This window comes from Pangasianodon hypophthalmus, chromosome 3 (assembly GCF_027358585.1).
Source record: "Pangasianodon hypophthalmus isolate fPanHyp1 chromosome 3, fPanHyp1.pri, whole genome shotgun sequence".
Classification (NCBI taxonomy): domain Eukaryota; kingdom Metazoa; phylum Chordata; class Actinopteri; order Siluriformes; family Pangasiidae; genus Pangasianodon; species Pangasianodon hypophthalmus.
The window spans coordinates 32,837,571-32,856,168 of NC_069712.1; the positions used below are offsets into that span (position 1 = coordinate 32,837,571).

Sequence of the window (18,598 nt, forward strand, 5' to 3'; positions counted from 1 at the left end):
ACTGAAATCAGACCCTGAACTGTAACTGATGAATAATAGCGTACTTACGCACACATCATTTACAATGCCAAGTTCACTCTCCTGAGAAGAGGAGTTCGGTTCCTTTCTTATTAATGCTTTTAGAGAGGTTTCCCTTCCACTGCCTCCTCTAGCTCACTCATTGAGTGTCTGGATTTCTTTAAAGCTGTTTTTAGACCAATTTTGTTAAAAAAAAAAAAAAAAAAAAAAAAAAAAAAAAAAAGCTATAGAAATAATTTGAAACAGATTTTTAAAGATCAAACTGCTGTAAATTTCTAGACATAATATATAAATATATATAATTTTGATTTAATTTAAAAAAAATATAAAATTCGTGTAATCAAGCTCACATCATTTTTACAATTTTAAAGATTGACTTTTTGTGCTACTTTATATATATATATATAGATAGATAGATAGATAGATAAATAAAAAAGTTCACAAAGCTTCTGTCTGTGCGTGTGTGTGAGAGAGAGAGATGATGATGATGATGATGATGATGATATAGATGATATAGAGGGCCATTAGGACCCGGAGGACTCCCGGCAGCGCGCATTTCCCGTTCCACCTGTTGAAAGTGCGCGTCCAACGTGCGCGCGCTCCACAGCACGACGCGATCAGCAGCGCGCGCGGTGAAACAATGCGCGTTCCCCGCTCCTTTAAACCTCATGAACTCTCAGTTTTTACACAAATATGGCAAAAAGCGACGCTAGAGGAGATACTAATTCAGAAAAAGTTAGCTAACTAACCCTTTCTCAGTCGCGACGCTTGGTGTGAGGAAGGTGTGAGGAGTTCCAGCGACGCTGCAGAGGTTTTCAGGTTTGAAAAACATCCTGTGGATTATAATAAAGTCTTCATTATGGCCATGGAATGTATCAAAAACTGCTGCAAGATTTTTCTGCTGAAGGAGAAAGAACCAGAGCCTCAAAGTAAGTTAGAAAACTTAGCTCTCTTATTCCATTCTAATAATAATAATAATAATAATAATAATAATAATAATCATGTGTTTTGCATATAACAAGTTATCCTAAATCACATCAATAAAAGAATCTATTAGGTATACTATAATGCATTAATTATAAATCTAAGTATGTTTAAAGAAGATTCATCTAATTAATGTCATAATTATTAATAGCCCAGGTTAAACATATTTTTAGTCTGATTTTGAACACACTTTTCTTCAACAAAGATGTTGGCAAATCACATAAGAGGCTGTGTACAAAGGCAGAAACAAAGCAGGGCCTGAAACCAAACCCTGTGGGACCCCATACTGCATTTTTTAGCTTCTGAAGAATCTCTTCTGGAACAAACAACTGGTAGTGGGCTTTCAAGTAGAGATCTAAACCAGCCATGTACTCGTTTGTCCATGACAGCTGGCTTTTTTAAGCATATCTGTTAAAATATCCGGGTCAGTAGTGTTAAATTATGAGCAAAAAAACCTGAAACATATCCAGAATTTCACGCGGACGATGAGGGATTAGCCACTTAGTTATATTGTACATGATATTGTAGTTTTACTTTTTATCATGTGCTCTTGGGTTGTGTTGCCTGTGTGTTTGTGTTTTGTATATTTTGTGACTTATAATGTTACAAGCCCCACTGCAAGCATTTCATTGTGCATATGTCTTGACATAATGCGCAAGTGATATATAAACCTCGACTTGACATGATTTGTGTAGTCTAATGCTAACATATAACATGCAATGTTTTTATTACTACTTAAAAAAGAACATTTGGTCGACAACTTTCTCCAACATTATAGATAGGAAAGTTGTGTTGAAGATTAGACTGTAATTTCAGAGGTTCCTAATTGAATTGTACAAGGCTGCTTATTACAGGAAGACCTAAATTGAAGGTTTATGTGGTAATTCAGTACCGTTTGAGTTTAATTAACCCTGCAGTGATGCATCCAACACTGTAGATACAGTGTTCTTTCAGTGGTGTAAGTGATGTGTGTGTCCTGTGCAGTCATTACAGTTCGACCCTTTGCATCGGTGCCAGAAGCCAAAGTTCAGAAAAGTGCGTTGGGTGTCTCAGAGGATTATCTTCTCTCCAAATTGCCTCCTGATGGCAAAGAAATACCCTTTGTACTCCCTTCGTTCAGATCCTCCTACATACAGCCACAAGGGATGCAGTACTCCAGCTACCAGGCCGGACTACACGGTGAGTTCAGCAGACCTTCCTTAGCAGTCATCTAAATTAAAAACTCTTGAAACTTGTTTAAATTCTCTAAGTGGAATTAATATGAGTGAAGAAGTGTAAAAATCTTCATCTTACGTCCTTTTACGAAAGAGCTAGAGCTGACAGAAAGATAGAAAGACTTAGTGTTTAACATGTGACAGGTGAGTGTTCTTGTGTCATAAACTACAAGAGCCAATCAGGTTCAAGTATGCAAATGCAGGACATCACCAGGCAATGGAAAGGAGGTCTGGGATTACAATTTGCATATTCAGGAATCTAGACTTATTGATGAAGGTAAAGGGGTAAAAGACTTTCTGTTGTCTCTTTTCTGTCGTTTCAGTGGTTAAGCTGTAATGTTAGGTTTTCCAGCATCTTCAGGACAGACGAGTTTATGCTTTGCCATTTCTCAGTATCATGACAAGACACATTTTTTTGTCTTATTGACTTAAGAGGGAGAAAAAACTGAGCCTGGCGAGGGAACGACTGTTTATAGCTGCGTTAACATAAGTGAGAACAGGAACTAATTTGCTTCATTGACATTCCACTATAAACTATAAACAGATAAAAAGTATGATGTGTCATAATTGGCAAATTGCTGTGGTATAAGGGGAATAAAACACTTCGGGATGTGCTGTTATATAAACTTGAGGGTGGTAACAGTAACTCAGCTTCATCACAATGCCCCGTCGATGTTTAATTGCCCCGTCAATGATTAAATGAAACAACACCTCCCCAAATGTTTCATTCCTTACTTATCAAACAGAAGGAGAAGGTGATGTAACAAGTAGTCATAAGCGTCCAGAGTCCAGAAACTGAGAACAGATGATCAAACACAGCTGCCTTATGGGTAATACAATAACAGGAAGTTCATGGCTGTGTTCCAGCGTTTGTCGCTTTTGTCTTCATCCTTTAACTCAGGGAATCACCAGAACATTCTTATGAACTGTTCCAGTATTTTCCAGTATTTTATTGGCATGGCCGATATTTGTTAGATAAAGCCGTGGAAGCTTGAGGGAACAATTCAACATCACTGTAGACCTCAGGAAGGGAACTTTCCCAGAAGGCACTGTGTTTTATTTTTAAAAACACTGAAAAACAGGAGCAGTAAAATATTTCATACATCAAAAATTTCATGTGGTAATATTCATATTAGGTTTTACCTTAACCCAACCTTTGGTATTTGTTTAGATGAAAAAGAAAAATCCTCAGCTAAATGCAACTTGTGCAAAATTGTGCAGTTTCATTATTCATACGTGTGACTATACTGGAACAGGTTCAGCAAGAGCCACATATGCAGAGAGGAAGGCAGAGCTATCTTCTGCGGGTCAATTCACATATGACCCCACTTACCCCTTTAACCCGGGTCATGTGATCAGCGACATATCCCCGAGAACCATGAGACGACCCCTGCTGAGAGGCGGACACACATTGGGTGGGTCATCTGCAGTGTTGTTTATGTTTATAAAACTCATCATCTTACATATAGAAATTTTTTATAATGTTATCATAAACATATATACACTTATCATTTTATAACGTTATCATACACATATATTTTTTTGCAAAATTCTCATTTTATGTGTATGGATATAATAACTAATAATATAATAACTAATATTATAAGCTCACATGCATAAAGCATGACTGAGTTCAAAACAAAATGGAAACCTTGTTAGGACTGAAGATTTTTTGTGCTTTTTGGCATCATGCACCTATTTTACAGCAGTTTGACCCTCTTTTTTAAAATAATTGTTGTATAATTTAATATTTTATGAGCAATTATTTATTTATTTTATATAATTTTTGTTTTACTTTTAATGTTTTTTTTTCTGAGCTGAAATTAATTAATTATTCTTATTTTGTATTGATCATTTGTTTATTTTATGGTTCATTTGTAATTATTTTTAGAATTAATTATTCATTAATTCTTCTTTGAATTTCTGTCGAATTTCTGAAATTATACTGTAATTTTTTTTGTACTGCACTTTGAACTGCGTGGTTCGTGTAGCATATCCAGCTGGACACACATGAACATAGTGAGTCATTCTGATTAATTCTTCAGAGAACAGGTTTTGGGCAGGATCATTTTATGATGCCAGTAAAGTAAATAAGCATCGACTCCACTGAGAAATTATTTATTATTCCCATATGGAGTATTTTATCTTTCATCACTTTATTGCTGTCCGTAAAGAATCTTTTTTCCTGTGTTGGAGATGGTGTAAATATTAGGTTTCCGCATGGCATGTTTCTGAACACCACACTCTGCAAATATTTACCCTTCTTTATTTCCTTCAGTCTATATGGACATTCCTTGACATGTACACTGGCAGGGCTTCGCTCTGAACCTCAAACCTTAAACCTGTTGTTGTACTCCTGTGTATGTGTTGCACTGATTCTGTAGCGATTTGGTCGTGTTTAAACAGAATCTCAAACGACAGTGTGTGAAAAGTAGGGGAGGGATCCTGTGTAACTGTAACAGCATGCTGAAACTATCACAGCATGATATAAACATTTATCTCTAATTAATTATAGTTAATTATTGTTTCATGATCTAATACACAGCTGTACGATGAAACTTTAGCTTCGTTTCTCTCTCAGCCTTCGACCAGGGCGTACAGCAGAGACTCAGCACCTCCATGTTGGATCTGTCGGGTCCTCACGGCCACATTCAGGTGCGTTCACCATGACACACACGCCTGTACACCTCCACCTGTTTAAATCAGCTTACACAAGCTTTAATGAGGAAATGTATTGATGCATAAAGGCTTTAGAAAGGTCACAGTCATGTTTATGACATAAAATCCTGCATGAGTGCTTAGTTTTAGGAACAACATTCATTCTTCCAAAGGCTTTATTGGTAATTTTATAATTATTTATTATTCAAATGCAATTTTTATTTTATTTGGAGGCTAGCTTTATAGTGATTTCATAAAACAGTAATAAGCACTGAATGACATTTATACAATAATGTACAAGATATAGAAATATATGGCATAATATATTTTGTAAACATAATTCTTTAAACTACATAGCCTTTTATTGACATAAGAGAATATAGTGACTTCATAAGGCACTCATAAGCACTGAATAACAATTACAATTTATAATTTATCATTTAAAGAACATGAATGGCTATGAATGTCTTATTCCAGCATTCCCAATATGGTCCCAAAATGTTGTTCTCATAAATCTCTGGTAAAGTGTTAGCTTTGACTCAACTTATAATTATGTTATAACACATTATTACATAGTAATATCAAGCTCTTCAGCCATATAAGCCGCTTCTCAAACTAAAGTATCACTACATTTAGGACTTGTAACACAGTTGTTAAATGGTGTTCACTGATCATAAAAACTCTTTTTCAAATAGTTATTAAACATTTATGAGTGTGTTATGAAGTTCCTATTCTCTTGTCTCAGTACAAAGCTATTTATAAAACCTCTCATATCACCTTGCAGTTATAGAAGTAAGCTTTTCATGTGTACTTGTGCTTTTTTTGCTTAAATATAATTCAGTTGGTATACACTAACTATCGGAGTGTAATACAGCTATATGTAGCTGTCATAATGCACACGGAGAGTCGGCCATTTTCTGTTCCTCTCTCTGTTTGGCTCTGGTTCGATTTGTTCTTGGACAGACCGAGATTCCACAAATAGAACATGTTTACTCATGATATTAAAAAGTGTATTTAAATCTGCAAGTTTAGCTGGGAGCGTTATGAACGCAGAGTAAATCACACTGACGTCACGTGACTATCACAAAGCCAGGTGCACTGGGCGAGGTCTCGCTTCTCGCCTGAGATATTTAAATAATATTGAGTCAGCTTTTCAACAAGTCATTAGCAAGAGCGGATATTTGATATTTGATATATGATATCTGGGATTGCATTAAAGTCTATATGCAGCATCTACGTAGATGGAAGGTGGAATGTGGTTGGGATTCCAGTATGAGCTCTACAGCAAACTCCAGTCCTTTCATGATGAAAGGAAAACACTTTTAGAGGATCGTGTTCTCATCTAGTAGTTTTGGGGTTTGAAGTTTACTTCCTTAGATTAACGGTATCTTGGAGCTATGAGGCTGGTGTAGCGAAGAAGTAATAGAAACACAGAGTTTGGTGTCACTCCACACCACCATCAGACTCAAGGAGGAGGCGTGGCCTGAAATTTGAAGGCGGAGTTATACCGCTATATTAGAAATGATTTGGATAATAATGTAACTTGAGTATAGCATAGTTTGATTTGTTCCTGAGGGAAACACTTGTCGTTTGAGGCGAGTGTGTGATGATATAATCATGCAGTTTGAACAATGTTGAACTCTTTTTGGACACGTGGAATAGTTTGCAGTTTAACTTGCTGCTTCATGACTGGTGTTTTTTATTCCAATCTTGTACACAACCACTCATGTACTCCAGCTCTCGTGTTTAGCTGTCTGTCCATGTGTATCTGGAAGGTCACTATAGATCACTGTATACTAGTACAGCTGTATTTTGATGTAGATATATGGACCAGAGAGACATCACAGTGCATTAAACCTTGTTTATCTCAAAACCAATTCAAAAATCTAACCAAGTAAGTGTCAATAATTGTGCAGATTTGTGATGTCACTCTTGGCTACTGACTTACTTTCATATAGAATGCTTTATTTAAAAAATAATTTTTGAAAGGATCTATTAATTTTTGGATTTATCTATTATTTAATTTTATGGATTGTATTATTTTAGACGTGCCTATAGAAGTGTGAAGAAGTGTTAAATGTAGATGTTCCAGCCACATTGCCCAAGATTGTTTCATTTGGGTGAAAACTAATGACTCGGTTCATCTATCACTAAATCTCTTAAAGCATGGTGAAATGATGAACACTGAGAACAAAAAAAAATCTTTAATGACTTCCAACAGGCAAAACAGGGCCATATTTCTTTGACAGTAATTTTGTGTAATTCACATGTAAGTAATGATCTTATATAACTGCAGCTTAGCCGGCAAACATTATCTTACATGTCAAGTAGTACCTAGTCAGGACACCTTAACTTCTAATGATGATTCATCAATCTTCATCAGCTCTTCAGCTTCGTCATATCTGAGTAAGGAGATACAAAACCCTGTCACTGGTGTACCTCTTTGGTACCTTTTGGACCGTAGAACTGATTTAAAATACAGAATTGGAAGTTAAGGACCAAGTGAGGTTACTGCTTTTAGATGTTTCGCTGATTCTGAAATTTTTACAGCATTAGTCCTGCTATAAACATGTGTAGGATGAGATCTGTAGGTCAGTCGTGTGTGTGTGTGTGTGTGTGTGTTACAGCGCTATGACTCAGTGACCAGTGTCCCGAGCAGCACATCCTCCATTCGGGATTCCTTTGGGAGCAGCCGTAGCATAGGTAACTATTCATGAAGGAAAAACTCGAACTGCAAATAAGCATTATATCATTATATCTAAAGAGCAAAGTGTGTTAACCTGAAGCCACTTTAAACCCTGAGTGACTCTCTGTTAAAATTCCCTGTGTGTGTGTGTGTGTGTGTGTGTGAAGTGAAGCTTTTTATCATTCAGAATATTGAAGTTTTTCCATTAGATCTAATTATTGTTATTAATTCAAATAATTTTTTACTGTATGCTTTCGTTTTTTTTACTGAATTTTTAAAACTATTTTTTGTAAACTTTTTATATTTTATATATCAGGAAACATGGATGATTTTATGATCGTGCTATTTTTCACCATCTGACAGTCAGAAATATAGACTTGGATGTTATTTTTTAGAATCCAGCACAGTGTCCAGTGATGACCGAGAGCGGGATTTGGGGAAGGTGTGTGTGCGCGTGAGCTACCAGGAAGCAGTGGAGCAGGTGTGGATCACGCTGGTGCAGGTAGGATTACAGCCGAGCGCCGAAGAGCCACCGCGTCTCTCTCACACACACACACACACACACACACACACTGAGTCTTTGTGTCCGCTCTCGTCCTCCTCAATACACCCTCTGTCCCACACACACCATCACACACAATCGCCACTTTCAGCTTTTCCTTTCTTTGACCTTTCTCTCTTTCTCCTGTTTCCATAACTTACCTTTCTCTCTCTCTCTCTCTCTCTCTCTCTCTCTCTGTCATTTCTCCTTCTCTCTTCACCACATTTTTCTTGATGATTTTGTTTCTCACCCATTTTTTTCCTACGTTTGTAACATTATCTTGCTTTTACACTTTATTTCTCTTATTGCTGCCTTTGCTCCTTTTCTCTCTCTCTCTCTTTTAATGACTATTTCTTTTCTTGTCACTTTTATTTTCTCTCTCTGGAGCTCTCTCTTATATTCTGCTATTTTCTCTTTTCTTCTTTACTTTATCATTTTTCTCACTTTTATTCCTTATTTTAGTTTATTTTATTTCTTTTTTTTTTACTTTGTTTTGCTTCTCCTTGTTCTGCCTCTGTCTTTTTCATGACTTTTCTTTCTCTTCCTACATAAACATCTTTTTATTTTCTCTCTACTTTCCTTTTTTTTTTTTAAATGCTCATGCTCTCCCCCCACCCAACCGCCCCCTCTCTCTTTCACATTTTTCTGTCTTTTACTGGCACCATTTTTCCATTTTCTTTTTAATCTCCCATGGTTCTTTTTCATTTTCATCTTTTCTTTTTCCTTTTCACACATACATTCTTCATATTGCTTTTTTCTTTGTGCTTCCTCATTTCTGTCTTTTGACAGATTTTTTCTCTGTCACATATCTGTCTTTTTCGTGACCCCTTTTCCTTTGCTCTCTCTCATTTTTCCTCACCTCTATAACACTTTTCTTGCTCTACATGTCTATAGTTCCATATTTTTCACTCTTCAGTAACATTTTTAAAAAATTTTATCACTCATTTGTCTGTTTCTTTGATTTCTTTTCTCTCATTATTTTCTCTGACTTATAATTTCATGTTGTTTCTCATTTTGTTTCTTTCTCTCCCTTTTTATCCTCTTTCCTTTCACCAGTCCTTTCCAAAATACTGAAGCAAAACTAGTAATGATGATTTATGAATTAATTATTTATTTTAAAAAAACCTTTAAGGAACAAACCTGGATAAGAGTGTTTAAAAAGTGTTTGTCTTGTAGATGACTGATAAAACTCAGGTTAGTGATTTGAGTAGCTGTATTAATAATTTTTATTAGTAATTATTCATATCTGAATCTGTGTCATATCAGTTAGATCTTTGAAGAGCTTTTTTCAGGCTCACTGTGATACCGGACCCTAATCATGAATGCAATCTTTCTCTCTCTCTCTCTCTCTCTCTCTCTCTCTCTCTCTCTCTCTGTGTGTGTGTGTGTGTGTGTGTCAGTGTAAGGATCTGTGTGTATTCTCGGACGGTGGTGAGCAACAGAGGGTTGGCTTTAAAGGGGTCATCACCATGGCAAAGCCTGTGCAGTTTAAGACTTCAGTAAAAGAAGCGACATCAGTGAGAAAAAAGTCCTTCTGTTACACTCTACACACACACACACATACACACACACACACACACACACACACCCTGCCCCTATAACACACAGCAAACACCCCTAGAAACACTCCACTCCACTTTCCTGTAGTCAGTATGTAAGGAATAGTTACTGTTACTGTTACCACCCAGAAGTTGATTATTTTCCAGTAACACATGTCCTGGAGTGTTTTATTTCTCTTGTATCACAGGAATAAATTTGAAAGTGTCTCTTAGCCAGTGCTACATTTGTGTTTGCAAACAAAGCACCTGACTGGACAAGATCAAGTACTGATAAAATGATGGATTTGTCTAATATCAACACAAGCACACACTCCATACCATGTGCGTATTCTCTCTGTCTCTGTTTCAGGACGTGGTGTTTATGGAGACGTTCGTATTCACTCTAAACCTGGAGCAGCTGCACGGTTGTGCACTGGTGCTGCGACTGCAGACACACACCCCTCGCAAGCGCACGCAGGGCCAGTGTGTGTTATCTCTCCGGACGCTCGCATCGCAGGAGACTGAGCACTGGCTGGACCTGAGTCCACCATGCAAGACACACGTGAGTCCAAGCTAATCACGCCATTCTCATCCCTCACGTATTCTCATCTACTAACAGTGGCGTATGTTACACACGTTCCTCACACGTTCAGAAGAACTTTAGAGCTCCTAAACGTCCTCCACTTCAGTATGATTCTTTTTATCCACTTTAATGCCTTTTCAAAGAAATGTCTTTCTTCCACACTGAGACAAAACTCATTGTTTATATCATTTAAAATTCACAACAATTCTTCATGACCATACCTGATGTATGCAGAAAGTTTAGACATTTTCTCTGTTAACATGCTTACACAAAATGATTAGGAAACTTTTCATTAAACCTGAGCTTGGCTGTTAAATAAGCTAGCTACATTACAAGAAGGGCTTGTCGTTGGAGTCTCTTAGGTAAGCATAAATACCACGCAATGTAAAAGCACTATAAGAGAAGGTATTAATTATAGATACCTCTACACTGGGGTATGGATGGATATCATTGGGATTCTAATCTCCACTAGTATTGTGCCTTAAAAATGACTCAAATTGTTTTTTTAATTTGAAGAAAATAGCAGGAATGATCACCTTCATGGAAGAAGAAGAAAAGGCAAAAAAGTTGGAATTAGCACTGAGGAAAGTGTTAATGATGACACACTTTCAGCTTGTAGATTTAGAGATTACGTTTCTCTTCTATATTCAACAATAGCCACTTTCCATATTTTTATTTTTATTAATTTTTTTTATTTATTTATTAATTAGTTTGTTTATTTAAGTCTAAGGTCCGCTTTGTACCCATGGAGATGTGGTGCAGTTCTGATGTCATGACAGTTCTTTAAGAGGACACTGGATGGATGTTAGTTGTGATCGGTTCACACATATTTCATTTTAATAACAGTTTATAACATCTACGTGTGCTATTTAAATACATAAGTAAAAATTACTACGTTGATAAAAACTTGAGCCCCAGTTTGAGAACTTTTCTACAAGACTTGCAAATCAGTTTTAACAAAACCATTTGCTGCATCAGTAAAATTATTCAGGAACGACTATGAGCATAAATAATGAGAGCAGGAAAGCAGAGCGTTCATTATATTGCCAGTGTAGAGCTTGTGAGCGTTTTGTTGTTTAAACTGTGTGTAACACTGACTCTGTTTGTGTAGGTTTGTCACGCTGAGCTCCAGTTATCCACCTGCTTCCAGCCGGTCAACAGCCGAATCCAACTCCAGATCCTCACCGCTCAGAACCTACCATCATCATCCTCACTCCTCACACAGAGTGAGTCACATCTCTAAACAGGTCTATGATAGGGTTTGTTTAGATCTCCTCAAAGCCTTTCTCCACAGCGCTGCTGAATTGTCAAGAAGGTGATGATTCATTTCTATAACAGCAGCTTGTTTCACGGACTGTCCACAACATTTAATCTACCTGTAAATAAAAGTTAGAACGTGTCACTCTTGAATTATGAGTAAACTGTAATGATGGGCAAATTGCTGTGGTATAAGAGGAATAAAATAATTGTGGCATGCTGTTATTGGAAAATAATCATCTTCAGGGTAGTAACAGTAACTCTGCTTCATCCCACTGCTTCAGTTTAAAACTCCTTTAGCCAGCTTGTTATATAGAGAACACCATGTTTGTGCTTAGCCCCGCCTCCTCATTTGATTGACATGATCACTTTACAGAGTGTGATTATATTTTATTTTCTACAGCTTTGCATGATTAAGTGAACTTAGTGCATGCTGTTTATATATCATTTAACATCACCTCTTCAGGTTTCTTTGTGAAAGTCGAGATGTACAGCGACGGACGCTTTATAATGAAGAGGAAGACGAAGCTGGTGAAGCCGTCCGGAGGGCAGGTGCAGTGGGCGGAGTCAGTGCTCCTGCCAATCACCAGTCAGGACTTCAGCATCCAGCTGTCAGTCAGACTCTACAGCCGTGGATCTATACGCAGGAAGTACCTGCTCGGACAGGTGGGTGTGTGGACCAGTACACACATAACAAATGTGTGAATTTTACTCAGTCTTGGAGCAGGAAGGATTGTGATTGGTCACAATGGAGCGAGGAGGCGGGATTCTTTTTTCCCTAGTGAATAAAACACATTGGATTGTGGCGTTATAGTAAAGTAATGAGCGATATTGTGTGAGTGTGATGAAGCAGAGTGCCCCCAAAGTTGATTATTTTCCTATAGCAGCACATCCCGGAGTGATTTATTCCACAGCAAATTGGCATTTTATTTTATTAATTAAAGTATAACAGATCATACTGTTTATCTATTTATATTATTATATATATCTGTGAAACAAGTTAGTTCCTGATCTCACTGACGTTATAGAAGCTATAAACAGTCGTTCCCTTACCAGCCTCTCTTTTTAACCTCTCTTGAAGTTACAGGACAAAAACACACAGCTTGTCAAGTTACTGAGAAATTACAAAGTGTAAACTCCAGTTTTAAAGTTACAGAGCACTGACACTGGAGACTCCTTCCATGAATGTTAAATAAACATCTCCTTAAAGAAAACTTCACCTTAATGATTAGCCTTTTTTTTTTTTTTTTGCTAAATAACAGAACATGTTTGTAATACCAAGATAGCTAAGTTATGATGGAGACTGATTGATTTATAAATCTGAGTCACTCTCATTTTTACCATCATAGCTCTGTTTATATTTAAATATCTGGAGTCTTAGTTGCATCACACACACACAGACACACACACACACATTAGCATTCAGGTTATCATATATCAATGCACAGTTCAGGTCAGTCTGAATGAAGTTGAACATTTACAGGCTTGTCATTGAGACGTGAGCCCGCGTTAAACACCTGTACGTGAGCACCATGTAGCAACATCACAGCATAGCGTGAAAGTGTGCGTTCCTTCTGTTCATACATGTGTGTAAAAACCAAGTGTAAAATTTTATTGCATAAAAAAATCAAACACGCTGATGTGTGTACTTTCGTGTGTGCAGGTCGTCCTGGGTTTCGACAGCTCCTCACCGGAGGCTGTGGAGCAGTGGACCGACTCCATCACACACCCAGAGAAAGTGGTTACGGCATGGCACAGACTGAGCCACTCCTGAGAAAGAGAGAGACCAGACGGAAAGACAAACAGGTGGACTGGGTGTGCACCAGACACCGGACACGGGACTGGAGCAGTGAAAACACACACACACACACACACACACACACACACACATATTTATACACTGGGTCTCGTTTATCAAACTGGGTGTGTACAAATTTATGCACAGGAGCATTTACACAGGAAATCTGGCTTTAATGAAAATCCACTTATTTGGGAAAAATGTTTGTCTCCTACATTTGTTCCTAAAATTCCATATAAGGATTCTCACTGATGTAAACCACGAATGACTGGTTACAAACCGTATCTCTGGCGATGAGTTACTGCGATTTTATTATGGATTATTGAGTTTAAATCGCTTATTTATTTCAATTACACGCTAATTTAACGAACATTTTGTGAAACTAAGTCATTTCATATTAATCCAAGTAACCTAAAACAAATCCATAAATTAAGGCAAATATGATGAGACATTAAATTGTGATAAAAGTAATGGCACCCTATAAAAGGAGGAAGTGTTAGAGTTAATGAGTGTCTTTGCTAGCTGACGTGCTGCAGTGGCTGAGCTGCATTACTGGAAGATTTAACCGTTTATTCACCAATTTGTCATTTTCAGCTCTCTTTGCATTTTATTGAGTTTGGTGGGCGTGACTAAATGTAAATGTGCCACGAACATGCTTGGTAATTTACGGCTGATTGACATTTATTAACATACACATGTGAGTACGAAGACAATTAGTGAAACTTTTGTAAATCTGGAGGCTGAAAATATTTACACAGAATTTTACTGAAAGATTGATAACCTGCTGCTCTTTATATATACAGTACATGCTGTATGTATGTCATGTCTTTATCTGAGTTTTCAAATATACTTATGTTAACGACATGTACATTGTTCTCTGTCTAGAAGTATTTAAACAACGGCTGTATAGATTTACAGAGTAAAGTATTATCATGAATATTTACATGATGCTGTCAGACGTCTCTGTACGGTGTTTATTATTAACATTAGTGAATGAGTTTCTCTCTCTCTTTTCCCTCATGCCTCTGTTCATTTTAGTTAAAGAGGAAAGTGTGGCCTGAGTGCCTATGAGTCCTAATAAAGTGGGTGTGGCCTCAGTGTATGTCAAGTTTATAATTGGCTGCTCTGCTTTTGATGATCCAGAGACACCTGTCACTTGTCTGACTGTTCTTATGAAGGAGGTGTAGCTTTTGTTCTTTCATTTACATGTCAGTCTCAATGGATATGTGTGGCTTTTGTGTCTGGCAGTCCTAATGGTGGAAGCGTGGCCTCTATGTCTGGGAGACCTAATGGAGGAGGCGTGGCTTCTGTGCTTGTCAGTTACACTTAAAGAGATGTGGTTCATCTGCTTTCAGTCCTGGTGAAGGAGGCGTGTCTTCTGCATCTGTCAGCCTTAGTGAAAAGGCTTCCCGCTTCTCTAATTAATACTTTTTAAAATTCCAAACAGCTGGTTATTTTTTTGCAGAAAACTGAATCACACACTAATTTGTGATGTTGAAACATATCTCAAACTTTATTGTGTTGGCTGTTTACTTCCTTTGTACATCACATTGTCTCAGTGGGAGCGAGAGATCTAGCACAGTCCTAGATTAAAATCGTACATATCTCTTTCCTGCTGTTAATGATGCTGTCGATTACGGATTAGATTTTAACGGGTTAATGATGTGGGACTGCAGCTTTCTTAGAGACAGAACTGTAATTTAACGTTACCTAAGCTTCACAGAAAGCGTCCTCAAAATCCAAAGCCCTTGTTTCTGGGTCACAGGCGGCTGACACACAACTTTTATTTTTTGAAGGTAAATAGATCGAGTTTCGAGAAAATTCAATCCTTCAATCTGTCCTGCTGTACAGAGAAAGAGAGAGAGAAAGTGTGTGAGAAAGAAGGACAAAGAAATACTTGTTTGTTAGCATGAAGTGTTCATCTTTCCTGTAATGTCTGTAACAAAAATGTGTGTTTGTTCCTGAAACTAACTTTAAATGACCATTTCATTGTGCACATGTACACACTAACATCGCGTTTACGTAGAGCAGTAGATAGTCGTTATGTCTTTAATGGTATATAACTGACATTTTAGTGTATGTTTAGATTTTATAGCTTCTCAATATATAAAAGATTGATTTCTTTCTTTTTTTGCAACCTGACATCACATCTACTAAAGCTGGGTCAGAAATAAATGTGAAATTATACATATTATTTTAATATGTATATTTTTTTAGAAATTGTTGTATTGATGTGTGTAATCAGTGGGAAGTGATAGATCTTCTGTAACATATAGAGCAAAAATAGTATACTATGTTATATCTGTTGTTATAATGCTATACAATGTTATAATTAGTTGTCTGTTGTCATCTGCTCATTTTAAAATGCTTTACTACTAAAGTAAAATCTGCTCAGTTGTGGTTCTATGGATATATCATTACACTGATGGCTAGGATAGAGGGGTGCCAATACTTTGCACAGATCGCAGTGATCCTTGGGCTGTTATCCAGCAAAGATTTAATACTAAAGTTCCATTTGTAGTTTTATACGTTTAACTATTATTTTTCACTTGAGTATTATTTTTCAATACTCTTTACAAACTGTGTGTGTGTGTGTGTGTGTATATATACACACATATCAGTAGTGTGTGTAGGTGTGTTTTGCATGCTGAAGTGGATTGCTAGTGTGTGTCTGCATCCGGGAAGCTTTTTTTTTTTTTTTTTAAATTGACATCATCATTTACGCAAAGGCTGTTTAAACAGAGTTAATGGTTACTGCTAAAGACACACCTCTCTCTCTCTCTCTCTCTCTCTCTCACACACACACACACACACACACACACACATTCTTAGTTTGGGATTCCAAATACAACATTATCTACAGATAATCATTGTGTGTAAAAATACTTTCAGTGGAAAGGTGTGAAAATATTTAAGGATCATTAATCAGCTACATTTTGGAGGTTCCTGATTTGCTAAAGGTTTTGTGTGTGTGTGTGTGTGTGTGTGTGTGTAAAAATGTGCAAATTTGAGAACAAACACAAAGAAAGTACGGATTTGCTAACAGGATTTATGGAGAATTGTGTCTTTCACATGTACAATAACATGTCTAGTTTGTTTATTTGCTTTACTGAGTGTACATTTTGTGATGTTTCTACCTAGAAGTCATAAAAAAACCCAAAAAACAGGGTGGAGTCAATGCAAATTGATTAACTGAGTCTTTTACAGCCTGAAAGTTACTTCAGGAACAGTGTGTGTGTGTGTGTGTGTGTGTGTGTGTGTGTGAACTGAAGATTTAAAGTTCTCAAATTTGTGTCTAGAAACTCTGGGAGCTTTTTCAGAATGTCTACACAAGACTTTGCTTTTGCTTGTCCTATAACACGCGCGTGCACACACACACACACACACACACAGCCTAACACAGCTGTGACCAATGAGGATAAAAGTGTGTGTGTGTGTGTGTTTGTGTGTGTCCAAAATTACTTCTAATTAAAAGAGGATCAGTGTCGTGTCCTGGTTCACCACCTTATATGCAGGATCTGAATTCCACACCCAGGACAACACACACACACACACACACACACACACACACACACACACACAGAATAGCAGTGGGAATCAGTCCACCTTATAAACGGCCTGTGGTTTTAACCCACGAGTATTTACTACGTGTGTTATATATTTATCTTTAAAGCCGCTACAAGCGCATGAAGCCAGTGTGAATTTTATAACTGGTTTTTGTCGCCCTCCAGCGGCGCTTATAAACAACTACAGCGCTTTTTTTTCCATCCTTAAGTCGTAACCTCATACTGTTTGCATGAAAATGTATTTAAAAATCATTAGTATTTATTAAACTAATAAAATAAAAATAATATAATAATAAAATATAATATAGTATAAGTATATTATTAGGTACAATAAATATATAACAAATAAAAAAATAAAGTTAATAACAAATAAGTTAATAGGTTGACAAGGAAAATTGACCAGAAGTAAGAAGCAAAACAAAAGAGATTTTAAAAACCTAAAATTATTTAATTAAGTATTTCTTTTTGATGAGTTTTTGAGTAATTTGAGTATTGTCGACACTGAGATGAGTGCATGTGTTTTATGTTTATGATTTAATACCGCTATATGACGCTGAATACAGTGTGAATTTTATAGCAGTTCTTTGTCTCCCTCTAGCGGTGCTTATTACAACTACAGCGCGGTCACTGTGTTTATATCGCCGCTAGAGGGCGACATTACACCATTATTTTTTAAGGACAGCGTAGACCATAGAGCTGATTTTCTTTCCCACTCTAATGTTGTAATGTTTTAAGAAAAAGAGTCATGTTATTAATATGAAAAGAAGAATAATTTTATTTTGTAGTGAAAACTTAGAAACGAGCATTAAAGGTCTGTGGTTTGTGGTAGAGACTTATTTAATATACATTTCAAATAAACTATACCTTAGTGAAGTGAAATAAATTCAAATACCAATATTTTCCTTTGTAAAAAAAAAAAATAATAAAATTACAATTTCTATTTAAAGCAAGAATTTATCAAGCATGAAACTTCACCTTAGGTAAAACATCAGTTAGGCCTGTTTATGGACTGCATCGCTGTTTCCCATCACTGTATTTTTTATATTTATAGAATATTTAGAATGTAGAACATTTTTCCTAATGTTTGTTTAAATAGACTAATTAGTAACCATAGTGTTTTTTGGTTTTGCAACATCTCCCTGAACAGTCATTTACAACTGTAAGGTAAAAAGGCTCGACTGAAGTGACTCAGGTTGCGACACCGCCATTAGGCCGTCTGTGACTCAGTGTTTTTTATTATGACTCACAAAAACATAGTGACTTGTCTGTCTGTCTGTCTGTCTGTCTGAGAAAGTGCTTCATTTTCTCTTCAGTCTGGTCACCTGAGCACTGATGACTCTTTGGTTAAGGTTTTGAGTTACTAACCAGAATGTAATGAGTTTAAATCCCAGTGTTTTTCTCACTAAATCAATAAATATCCATTAAAAGTATCTTAAATGTATTTGTTTGGTTGAATGTGGTGTCTAAAGTACTTGTGACAAATAACAAAGTGATACTCAGGATTAAATAAAGGTCTTCATTGTGATTTATACCTCATCCTCAGATTACGCATTTTGTTCCTAATTTGCATTGTTTTGGCTTTCTGTGCTGTTTTTTTTTTTTTTTTTTTTAACGTTTTACACAATTGTACTGTTTTTTAAATGCAGTGTAAAACCCTTTATGTGTCACATAAACAACTGTTTCAATCAAAGTAGCGCTAGCTGGGGATTACTCTTTGCTAACTAGCAAAGCCAGTTAAGTTTAATTAAATAGCCA

General features: G+C 36.6%; 1 protein-coding gene across 1 annotated transcript; it reads left to right on the top strand.

Moving 5' to 3' along the window:
* Nucleotides 1–578: 578 nt before the first annotated feature.
* On the top strand, nt 579–16,443 carry LOC113541887 (tandem C2 domains nuclear protein). The gene is made up of 11 exons (XM_026939070.3): nt 579–947; nt 1,987–2,181; nt 3,473–3,631; nt 4,798–4,871; nt 7,502–7,577; nt 7,956–8,062; nt 9,502–9,618; nt 10,010–10,201; nt 11,334–11,448; nt 11,946–12,145; nt 13,143–16,443. Exons 1-11 carry the CDS (start codon nt 878–880, stop codon nt 13,251–13,253), a joined length of 1,416 nt encoding a protein of 471 aa, XP_026794871.3. The 5' UTR covers nt 579–877; the 3' UTR covers nt 13,254–16,443.
* The last annotated feature ends 2,155 nt before the right edge of the window (nt 16,444–18,598 follow it).